Source organism: Pipra filicauda, unplaced genomic scaffold (assembly GCF_003945595.2).
Source record: "Pipra filicauda isolate LSUMZ 115617 unplaced genomic scaffold, ASM394559v2 scaffold71_size5581439_pilon, whole genome shotgun sequence".
NCBI classification, from domain to species: Eukaryota; Metazoa; Chordata; class Aves; order Passeriformes; family Pipridae; genus Pipra; species Pipra filicauda.
In genome coordinates, this window is record NW_024104887.1 from 2,632,880 (window position 1) to 2,644,961 (window position 12,082).

Below are 12,082 nucleotides of genomic sequence, written 5' to 3' on the forward strand. Positions count from 1 at the left end.
TTTTATTCAAAGAACATATTACCTAGGTCAAAATTCTTATTATGGGCATCACCAAATAAGGAACAAAACTAGCTGCTACACTGGCTGTTGTACAGAATATATATATATATATTTGCATCCCTGAAGGCCCATTAACAGCCATTTACAAGCATGAACTCTAAAAGTGTGAAAAGAGCAAGTGCCTTGATCACTCTAAACAAGGGAATATAAGGGAAAAGAATCCAAAGAAAGACATCATAGATCATTAAGTCATAAAGTATGTACACAATCATTTGTATAAGATAACTTAAAACCAAGGTCTTAATTTACACCTAAGATATGTATTTGACTGGAAAAACCTAGAAAGAAGTGAAACTTGCTGCCCTGACATCCTTACCCCAGTTGTTTTGCCTCACAGATGACTGCTTCTTCCTTCAAGGTTAATTTCTGGATATTGTAACCTATTTAACTATTGGCAACATTACTTTTAAAGTTACTGTATACATTAACATTAAAATGCTGGAGAGTTTCTGCCAGAAGATTCCTGTTCCAACTGTCAGCTCGCGATTTTTGAGGTATTAACACGCTCGTCTCCAAGGCGTGATTTCCACACCTGTTACACCACATCAAACCTACAGCATCCCAAAAAAACAGAAAGGAAAAGAGGGAAGCAGCCAGTAACCTGATCCTTTTTTTTCAGTTCTTCCACCTGCCGGAGCTGCTCCGAGGTCAGGACGATCTCCATCCTCTGCATGTCCCTCATCAGCAAACGCTGAGACTCCAGGAACTGGTCGTTGGCTTTTTGCCACGTGTGTTTCAACTGGTTGTGCTGCTGCCTCTCTTGCTCTAAGAGGTGGCAAACTGTGCAGAAAGAGAGTCACTCTGAACCAGAATTGTTTTAACATCTTTGCCAAAGAGATGCATTTTCATGAATAAAAGCAGTTATTGTTCTAATCACACAGTCGGACTCTGTTCAATAACTCTTCAGGATGAAATAAGACATTTTCTTAATTCCCAAACTTGGCTTTTGATAAGGGATGTATTACTGACAGTTTACAATTTCCCAATGAGGAGGCTAACACCTCAACTCCATTCATGAGTTCTAACAGTTTATTTTTTGTAGTGATGGTTTCAAAAGACTGTCTCCTACATCCCTATTTCTTTCAGCAGCAGGTTCTGGATTTCATTCCTCTGCACTGCCATTAAAACACCCACTCCAGCAGCAGCACTGACACACCTCAGGGAGCCAGATCACTACATTATGGAAATAATGATCATAATGATACACAAATAAGACACATATAATAAGAATGAAGCTTACAACACTTTGAGAACTTAGAAATTCAACAGCATCCCTCGAGAAAATGAATGGCTCCGTTGTTTTTCTCTGTCATAAAAGAACCCCACATTCAACAACATTTTAAGGCCTTTCACATTTAAAAACACTGCTTCCCCCTCCCAGTTTCTTTAAATCCAATTCAAATAAGAGATGAGAAAATAATTAACAGCTATGTTGGGGTTTGCATCCTTAAGTGAAAAAGAATGAGAGGTTTGTTATTAGGGAGGTACCTTCGTGAAGTTCTTTCCTCAGCTTCTCTGCATCTTCCTGCAGGACTGATTTCTGTGTGTTGAGAACAGCCACATACATCTCCAAGTCTGTCCTGCATGACTTCTCAGCTTCCAAATAATGGTTCAGTTCTTTAACCTGAATAAAAACAGGGAAAATCAACCATCCCAGTCTGGGGACACTCTCAGGAATTTCCTTCTTGTTAGAAGTGACCGTGTTGCCTGTTCAGGTAATGGATGGGTGCTGAAAGGTAAGTTTATTCCTAGAAATCACAAATATTCAACTTGCACAATGCTTGTATTTATTTCTGAACACATTACTCATTAAAATTCTGCTAAGTACAACCTATCAGTGTAGCACAGTTATAACAGCTGGATCACAACAGCACTGAGATGGCAAAGGGGCAAAATATCTCAGGAAAGCAGATAGAGAAGCAATCCCTGAATTAGTGCTGATAAGCCAACAAATAAGTAGGATGTAGAGATGGTTTAAAATAGAGTAATAACAGTAGTCAGAAAACAGGAGTATGGGGCAAGCTTGAACTAAGCCTAAGAAGAGAGAAAACTTAGGGACAGACAAGAAAAGAAAGATTCCAACTCATGAAATACTGTTGCAAAAAGAAAGGAAATCTGTCAGTGAAAAGCAATCATTTCAAGAAATACTGAAGAAATATATTTAGATTGTTTTCTTCTTGTTTTTTAAATAGCAAAGCTAACAAAGAACTAACAAAGGCCTGCAGAGGCTGAAGAAGCTCCGGTGAGAACCTTTGAAGACAGGGTTACCTAAACATCTGTCAGACGTGATGGAGAAACAGATCCCATCTGGGAACAAGGAACAACAGTGAAAGATCTCTTTATGGCACTATTCAGTTTTATGGTTTGCTGAGTCACAAATCACAGGAGGTTTTATCTTGGAGGAAACAAAAGCCTTCAGGCAGTTCCTAACTGGCTGCACAGAGCTGCTGTTCATCTCCCTCACCACAGGCCGGGAGGTGCCGGCGCCAGCCCAGAGCTCAGGACAGCCCTTGGGCTCTGACTGCCACTGACAGTGGGACAGCTTCTCCTGCCCCAGGACACCAAGTCTTCCATCTGCTACAGCCTTTAAGCCTTTGAGATGGAAAAATCTGACTCCCAGAGTCTCTGTGGCTCCAAGTGTGACAATAAGCTAAAGGCCAGGTTGCCGGACAGGTGCAAAGCAGGTATTTTTTCTGGAGTTTTTTCTATTACAGACCTGAAGCTGTGCAATTTACTCTGAGCACAGATCACACACAGACACACTGCCAACCCCCAAAACAAAGATTGAAAAATATATATGCAGGCTAAATACGCCATTTGAGCTACAGGAGACAAGATGTATGGGGCACGAAGAGTTTCACGAGACACACTTTTTCTCTCTTACAAAATCTGACTTCTCTGCACCAAATTAGCATGTTGCAGGATATAAACAGGATCCAGTTACAGCTCCACCTCACCTTGGATGCTTCCAACTCTTTGATTTTTTCTTCAGCTTCTCCCAGTTTCTCCTTGAGGGCTGCAATCTCCTTCTCCATGGGCATCACAACCGAACGCAGCTTCTCAGCATCTTCCTGGGCCTGGAGTTGGGGCAATAAATTGTAACACATCATCACCACAGTTTTCACCACAACAGTTTCCATCACTGGAGACATTTGGAGAAAATCTCTACATCAACCAAAAAAGCTGACTGAACTTCCACTTTCACTCCCACTGCTGTTTATTTAGTTCTGCAGCCACCTCTGTGACAACAGGCTGATATTACTCTGTTCACAGAAGGCAACTCAATTTTAAATCCATGTATGGATTAGGCCATGAATATCTGCTTTAGAAGAGAATGTTAGCAAATCTGTCACTCTTGATACCTGAGAGAAAATTTATGGATTAAGCATTTCACTTTTCTGTTATTAAAGGCTTAACTGTCCTGCAACCTGCTGCCACAGAGCACATATAAAAAACCCCAAAAGAACTGCATGGTGAGGTACTGGCCATGCAGTTGCTTACTCAGGAAATTAAAAGTAAAAGGATCTGCAAAATGACACACAGTATAGCTTGATTCTGTTTTGGAAGATCATTTTTCAGCTTTAAATTACTCCTGATGTAGCATCATGTTTTGGTGCAACTGTACTAAGTATTTCAAAACATATAGAGAAAATTTATCAAAAACCCCATGATTTTTTCAAAAAGTAGTTCTGAAAGATCAAATGGCAACAGAATTAAAGGACTGATACAAGGAAAGGGAAAAAAAAGAGAAAGAGTCAGGTAAAAATCACGAGAATTAAAATGAGAAATAGCACTCAGTGTTCAAATCTGGAACTGCACATGTCAAAGGGTGGCCCTGACATCCCCATTTCTTAAATGCTCTGTCCTTCCTTTCCTTTTCCTGTCCTTTCCTGTCTTCTGCTACAGTTTGTCACTGCTGGAGTACCAATAAAATCCGTGAGCAAAGCAAGGGACGTCAGAGGGCAGGGAATTCAATACCAGGGCCATGTGACTGTCACATGCACACCCAGACCTGTCACTGGCAGCCAGCAACCCATCAGTCACAATTTTTGAACAGATGGGAGCAGGAGTTCCACTTCAAAGAGTGCTTTATAGTTCATTTATTGTATCACTTCCATTAATTTAATGCTACCTCTAGCTGGCTCATATAGACTAAAAATAGCCCAACATTTTCTGGACTGTTGAGCGTGCTCTTTTCTAATTATTCTTGATAACTGCAGGAATATTTCACTGCCAGTCTGGCTTCACATGGTTCAACACTGAGCACAGAGCAACAAATATGCCCATGATGGAACTCATCAGTTCAGAGAAATAGCCAGAAAGTTCTCTGAAAGCAAAACCAGACTGTGAACAGCGACCAACTGGAAAGGAAAAAACTGTATCAAATTCCACTTAAAGAAAAATTACTCCAGCTTTTACTGCTTGGTAAATGGAGCTGAAGTTTGTTGACACTGTGGTTGCAACATATTGTAAGGATCCATATTAAAGGTCAGTGTGATACAGAGCTGAGAACTCAGAACAGCTGATACCTGCTAACAAAAGGAGTGCTGGTCACTGGGTCTGCTCTTGGAGGTGAAGAAGAATTACTGAGATGCTCAAATTGAGGTTAAAATTCCCACTCAACCTCTTAATAAAAGGAGAGTATCTATCCTGTTGAAAAATGCTACTTAAAGATTCTGCTACATGTGGCAAGAGGTGCCACAGCATCACATTTCCTGTGCTAAAAGGTGTTATTCAGACTCCTCCAGGAGGTGTGATCCTTGAAATGTTTATTTCCTTCTAACATTTTGTCAAACTAACTTGGCTGTCCAAGGCCATGGTTTTACATATGATCATGTTTACTCATTCCTTAACCAAAAATCAAGAGGCCAAACCACTTCTGCCCCAGCTAAGCCTGCTTCCCCCAGCACAGCAGCTGCAGAACATGCTGTGAGGGATCTCCAGATCACAGTATGAAGATGATTCCATGGAGAGAACATGCCAAAAATGAGTCCAAGCCATTTTCAGGGGAACAAAAGCCTGACTGGAGAAATCCCAGGTAACATTATACTTGAGTTTGTTCCTTAAAAAGGGGACAAGTGGAAAACACACAGACACAATTTGAGAATTTCTCTTTAAAGCAAGACTAAAGCATTTGTCCTCTAAAAATTTATTCCACTGTTCTTTATCATTACCAACTAAAGTAGTTTACTGTGTATCAGATTTTATGGCCAACCCTCTCACAGAAATCAGATTACTCTCCCCTTCCAATTTCCCCTCTCCTGAGCAATAAGCACAACTTCAGAACAGGAGGTTTGTCCCTCCTTGCTCTCTCTGTATGGAAAATACCTGCTCTGCAGACTCCTGCTACTCAGAGTTTGACACAACTGTGCTAAGAAGAGTATTTATATTCACCACAGCTCCAACAGCAAAACAGATCCTTTCCTGAACCAGAAAATGAGGTCTGACTTTAAAAAGAGTAGCCAAAATTTACCAGTGGGCAACTCATCCCCACCATGTCATTTATCCAGAGGGAGCCCAGGCATTCCCAGCAAAGAACTTGCATGGAAGTACCTGCTGCTATGGTGGATTGCTTTTAGCATCTGTAAAAACAAAAAAATCCAAACCTATCTGGTACCACAACCCAATAAGAAAATAGATTTTTATAAATCATCAATAAGTTTCCTGAAAGATGAGTGTTAAGCATGTTAATCATTAGACCAAGGTATTTACCTTTTTTGACTTGGGAAGGGAAATTAATAATACAAAGTTTTCAGCACAGATTTCTTAGAAATCATTGCTTTATGATAAAAATCATTGAAGACAGAATTTTTCCACAGAAATTAGCAACCTGAAATATATTTACATGGAAAAGCAAAACAGTTGCTTCCAGACAAGGGCACGTGTCCCACCAGACACGCTCCCTGTGATGCTCAGGAATGCCAAATACCAGGGTTGCAGGAGAGATTGGGATACCTCTGGCAAAGTGGTCACATCTAATAAATACAGCTCAAAACAGGGTGCTCACCAAAATATTGCCCATCCACTCCAAGTGCTCCCAAATCAGGACAAACAATATGTACCCTGGAAGTGTGAAATTCCAAATCTGTGCCTTCAACCAAATAAACTAACTTAAAATTCAGAGAGCTATTTACAGAATTTATAAATGCTTTTGTTAACTTCTCTTTCAGGGGAAAAAAAGTATGCAGGCAATAAGCATAATTGTTAGCAAATATGTGGGCAGGGTATTAAATTTCATGAGTTTTCCTTGTAGTTTAAATGAATTTTACAGTCAAATTGAACACAACTGAACAGAGATATTATCCAGTGCCCTGGACAGAAACACATGGCTCACAATCATGTCTCTGGTCTGCTCATTCCTCTCACCTCAGCTCCCATTGAGAATTCTAGATGATGGTATGGTTTCCTGACAGTTTTAAGAAATGTGATATATTATCTGCTGGTACAGCATCTACTTATAACCCAGAGAGAAAAGTACTTTGTTTTATTTTTTCATTCTTTGTGGATTCCTTAGAACTGGCTACGAGATGAAGGTATTTTTAAAAGCTCTCTTCAAGTTTATGCTTTGCTTTTCCATAAAATAAATCCACCCTTATAACAGAGCATTATGAAGATGAAGGATAAATAGAACACTGCTGGCTGGAAATGCCATTTTGCAGGAGGAATTGATCACAAGTCTTTAAATAGCACATCCCAAGTGATCAAGAAAATTCCTCTTTTCACACTGACTGCTGACACATGAATATTCACTATTTTGCTGGTCAAACAGAGCTTTTTATGGGCTTGGGATTTGCTTGTTTGTTTTTTAGGTAAAATCAAATGTCCTTTTCCTAATTCTGATCTAATTCTCAGTCTCCCTGAGGAAAAACCTCACAGGTTTAATAATGACAAAGAAGATTAAAACCCCATGCAAAGTAGTTTAAGCAATTATTTCAAGCTGTACTCTGAAGACCAGATTTCCCCCTCCCCCCCATTACATAAAGTACATGCTCCTCTGCTTTACAGGCCTAGAAAGCTTTCCCAGCTTTATTAATCAGAGATTAATAAACTGATCACCTCTTCCTTTAGGATATTTATTTCACTTTTAAAATAAAAAAAATTATTTCACTTTTAAAATAAATATCACCAGGGACATTTATTTCACTTTTAAAAGGGGTATAGTTGAAAACACTATTTATCTGCTACAATAAACTTCCATACTGAAGCCACTGAGTTCAGGTGAGCTGTGCTGTCATGTCAGCAACTTGCAATTCCAACTTACATGATCAGTGAATTCAGATTAAGAATCTGAACCAGTTGAGAGAGATTGTTTTCTGAAATGCTTATTGGCAGTTGGTTGGGACTGCACTGCCAGGACTGGGTTGTTTGTACAAGACTCACCACACTGGTCCCACTTTGAACCTTCCTTCCAGCTTCAACCAAAGTCTTTTTTCGCTTGATAAGGCTAAAACCTTCTCTTAAAAACAGAATTGTGTCTTACAATTCCAGTGGCAGCACTTCTGTTGTCACAGCACTGGCAAACAGGCTTCCCCCTGACTCTTGCCTCTGGAAATCAGGACTACATGAGGAGCAGTCCCACTGAGCAGCAACAGCAATTATGCAACTACAACTGGCAACAGTCAAGAATCTCTTCCTAAGTCTCAGAAAAAGAATTCCATTTTGCAACACTAACACTGATTGCTTGCTACAACACAGTACAAATAGCTAAAATGCTTCTTATGTGGAATGCTTGTGATATTTAATACTACACTTCTGCTGCTGACAGCCAGCAGAAACAGGGAAATGCAGTGATGTGGCAGATTATCAGATGTTGGTCTACTCCCTTATTGAACATAAGTTAATTCATTGCTTTAAAATTGTCTTACAACAACTTGAAGACTACTGTAAGCTTTCTGGGAAGACAAATTCACTTAAATGCAAGTTTTTATAACAAGATAAACAAAGATTACAAAACATTGACCTATTATGACAGGTTCAACTTCCTTCCTGCCTGAAACACAACAAATCTTCAACCTCAACAGACAAAATAAAATCCAAACTCAAGGCGAGGCACCTCCATCTACTTCTGTGAAGTTTTCTTAGTCACAGATCTTTGAACAACTACAGCAATATGTGTCCATACTCCAGGGCAATTATTTTTCATCATCCAGAGCCTGTTGTTTTGTGACAGCACAGTTCTGTACTTCACAGGAAGCCAGCAGTGCTGTGATGCACAAAGATGGCTTAATTTAGAGAAAAGGCATTTTAGATATTTTGAGGTTTTTAATGGGCCCAGCAAACTCATAAGATCTCAGAAAAGGGATATATGTGCAGAAGTGAAAAGGGAATTTTATAAAACTGCAGTCAATGCAGAAAAATCTGAAGGTGGTTTTACTTGAGCTCATTTGACATTATGACAAGGGACTTCACGAGCCCACCTGCTTTTACAAGCTGAAGGCAAAACTTTGTCATCTTCTCAGGTACAATCCTCTCACTGAACCCACATGACTGGGTACAATACCCTTATGGATTCAGATGCAGGATCAGGTCATGGTGACTTCCATGAACAAAGGCTGGAAGTTGGCAGAAGGAGGCCTGTGTGAACAGCTGAGGAGTTACAGCAGGCGTGGAAACGAACTCATGTGGAACACCACAAGTGTGTCTTCAAACAGAAACTGAAGAACTAGATTTCAATGTACCTTTTTCATTTCATTTTCCAGGTTTTCTTCCTCCTGCCCTTCAGACAGTCGCCGCCTCAACTCGGCGATTTCCCGTTCCACGTTCTCCCGGTATTGGTTCCACTGAGCTCGTTCCTGCTCCAACCTGTGGTGATACTGGAGCTCATAGTCACGAACAGTCTCTATAAAACAGCATTTGCAAAACTTATTTTCAATGTAAGTTAAAGAACAGAGCTTTAGAAGTTTCATCTGCAACCAGCCAATGATTTATTATAATTGGTCAAAACCAGGACAAACAAGAACTCTCCCTTCCCTTTGATTCTTGCCCCCAAATCCAAATTCATAAGTAAAAAGTCCAAAGGAACTGCATCTCAATTTGTACCAACACTAGAACACAAAGAAATAAGCCCTCAAATCTGTGTAACTCCTAATTTCAAAGTAATTGTAAAATGCAATGTAAATGTACATGACTATCATCCCATTTAGCAGCTCATTTTGTACCTCCAAGCACATCATGCAAACAAACCACCAAAACCTTATTTATTTACTCCAAAATGCAAAGAAACTAAAACTTCTCACATGGCTTTCATTTCCCTATGATTAACATTTCCCCCTCAGGTAAGGAGCCGTGTTTACACAGGGACAGCAGCTGGCACAACTGAGCCTTAATCTAGGTTCATGTATCTATGCAGAGCATAAATAAACAGACTTTTGTGTACTCAATATACATGAAGGTTTGTCTTTTCTGGGTGAAAAGCACAATCAGGTGATGGAAGAACTGCCTACAGCCAACAGGCTCAGGGTAGTGTGATCCTGTTTGTGAACCTTTAAGACAACAGACAGCTGTGGCAACAGTCTGTCCCCAGTTTATATCCTGCATTTTGCTCTTTGCACTCAGAAATGTCTCAGAAATGCCAACAGCTGTACAACGTGCAAATGTAACAAAGAAAAGAACCCAGGATTGATCCAGAGCAGCATGTGCAGTCACTAGCCTGGGGAAAAGCCCACCTGGCTGTGTGAGAGCAGAACTATGTTCACACAGAAGAAGAGAATCGTGCTGTCAGCCTAAAGTTGTTTTCAGACTTGTCAAATTACAAGCATCACACTTTTATCTTCATAGAAGGATGAAGTATCACATTCATAGTCCCTCAAAGATGCTTTGCATATACATGAGAGTTGCTATTGCCATGATTCCTTCTAAATTCTATCCTTATGTTAACAGAATAGAACCAGCAAGCTCCTCTTCACACACTTGGGAGCTGCACTTCATCTGGCACTTCTGCAGCCCAGTTTCCCAAGCCATGACAAGCAAAAGCAGGCACAAATCCCTGAAGAGGTGGCTGATCTCAGCAGCTTGCCTGCTTGTTACCTTTCATAATGGCCTGTAGTGAAGCTACTTCTTCTTGCCACTGTCTCTTCACCTCATCGATGGCCTCCTGCTTGGTGGTCTCTGACACTGTAGCTATTGCTTTGATGTTCTCCATCTCTGCATGAGCTTCCATCAGCTGGGTCCTCAGCTGGCCCAGATCATCCTGGGCTGCCTGCAGCACTGCATTCTGTCTTTTCAGGTCCTCTGAAAGAAGGATTACATATATTTAGCTTGATTAATAAATTCAACCTGAAAAGTATCCCTAGTTGCTATGGCAAAGAACAGTGCACTGATATTAAAACATCTACCATAATAACTGCACAAAAGTTGGCAGGTATCTTTAGGGAATGCTATTTCTTGGCTCTGCTTGCCCTTGTTTTTATTAAAGAAGTATATTCTCATGGATACAGTCACAAAGCAGACACTGCAGATATAACCTAAGACCCAATATCCCTGATGGAAGTCAACTATGCTTTTATTTAGTTCTCTTTATTTAACTCATTCTGGTAAAGAATCTTGAAAAGGTAAGAAAAAGAGGAAGACAGTCTTTCCCCCACTTCTGGCACCAACTTGGTTTTGAATTTGGATAGAACACTTCATATTTCTTGAGCAGAAACTCTCTGTGACCACTTCATGGAGCCCACACAAGAAAACTCTTCAGGCTAATTTGCTCTTTACCATGACTTTGCTAACACTGAGCTTCTACTAATAAAAGGGATACATTCAGTGGAACACCCACTATTTCTCTAATTGCTGCAACTACAAACAGAAATTAAACTAATTTCATATTATCCTCCCGAGTTTTCAGTTAATCTGAAACAAACAGCTCTGGAAGATCTATGTTATATAATGAATTCCAAAAGCACCAGCACAAAATACAGTTTTGTGTTAGCCTGTTTCACTTTTAGCTGAAACATCTGGCCAATGCACAACAAACACCAAGCTACCTCCAGGTACTTCCCTCAGTGCCAAAAATCAATCCTGGTGCTCCCACCCCTTGAGAGAGGATATGGAATCCAGAGCTAATCAGGTACTTAAAAGGGCATTAATCCTTGTCTAAAAAAACCAAGTCTCTGTAGTATTTATATTATTTAGTTTTCAAACAACACTGTTAAGGATGGGTTGCAACATTCCCAAAGTACATTTAGGAAAGGGTCTGGGAGACAGGGAAGCAAAAAAAGAAAGGAAAGTAATTGCTTGTATATTCTCCTCTGGTGTCCCTTCACTTTAGTACATGTGAAAGTTGTTTTTGTTTTCTTCCCCTGTCACAATTTATTTTTATTTTCTGTTTTCTGACTGTACCAAAATGGGAGAACTATTGCTGATCTCATCAGTAGTGTCTTGTATATCTTAAAATTTCCTTTCATTCAGCTGCTAAAACATCAAGCAATAGGCTTTCTGTATGATCTGATCTGCATTATGCCTGTTGTATTTCTGCTCTCATAAGCTTATACAGCAGCTGCAGTCTTAGTGCATTATTTTTTGGCTCTGCTTTCATATGTTAAAGACAGGAAAATCATCAGAAATAGAAATAAATCAATTTGGCTCTCAGAACAGCTATCTCTACTCTCCAATTCTTCATCAGATATTTGAGCTCATATGGTTCGAATTTTCCTATAAATTGTGTTATTGAAATAGATGCCCTTGGCTGGTATTAAAACTTTTATGATGTTTGTCTGCTTACAGCCTACCTCAGATGGAAATTTAAGACAAACTAATGCTACACAGAAAAGCTGGCCACAAAGTACAAAGAGCACAGCAGCCAGGAGATGTCTTTCCACTTCCCAGATCAGCTGCTGCTCAGAGAAAATGAGCTCACAATGAATTCAGGCAGAATTAAAACTCAGTGGTGGAGTTTCAGCATGGACATCAAGTTGCTCTGACTCCTATCCATGCAGGCAAAACCTTCAATTTAATTCTAAAAACCCACTCCAGGAAGCTAAACAGCTAAATTCCTATTGAATTTTACTCTGCTCTCTCTTATGTTCTTATCATA

At 39.9% G+C, this 12,082-nt stretch overlaps 1 protein-coding gene across 3 annotated transcripts in view; it reads right to left on the bottom strand.

Moving 5' to 3' along the window:
* The window catches only part of RABEP1 (rabaptin, RAB GTPase binding effector protein 1), a 44,922-nt gene that overhangs the window by 13,947 nt on the left and 18,893 nt on the right, over window positions 1-12,082 (bottom strand). For all 3 annotated transcript variants that reach the window (XM_027734462.2, XM_039389346.1, XM_027734463.2), the window contains exons 3-7: window positions 10,087-10,290; window positions 8,739-8,899; window positions 3,018-3,137; window positions 1,549-1,684; window positions 662-840 (exon numbers count right to left, since the gene is read on the bottom strand). In XM_027734462.2, the coding sequence (XP_027590263.1) occupies window positions 662-840; window positions 1,549-1,684; window positions 3,018-3,137; window positions 8,739-8,899; window positions 10,087-10,290 (800 nt within the window). The remainder of the gene's footprint in view (window positions 1-661; window positions 841-1,548; window positions 1,685-3,017; window positions 3,138-8,738; window positions 8,900-10,086; window positions 10,291-12,082) is intronic.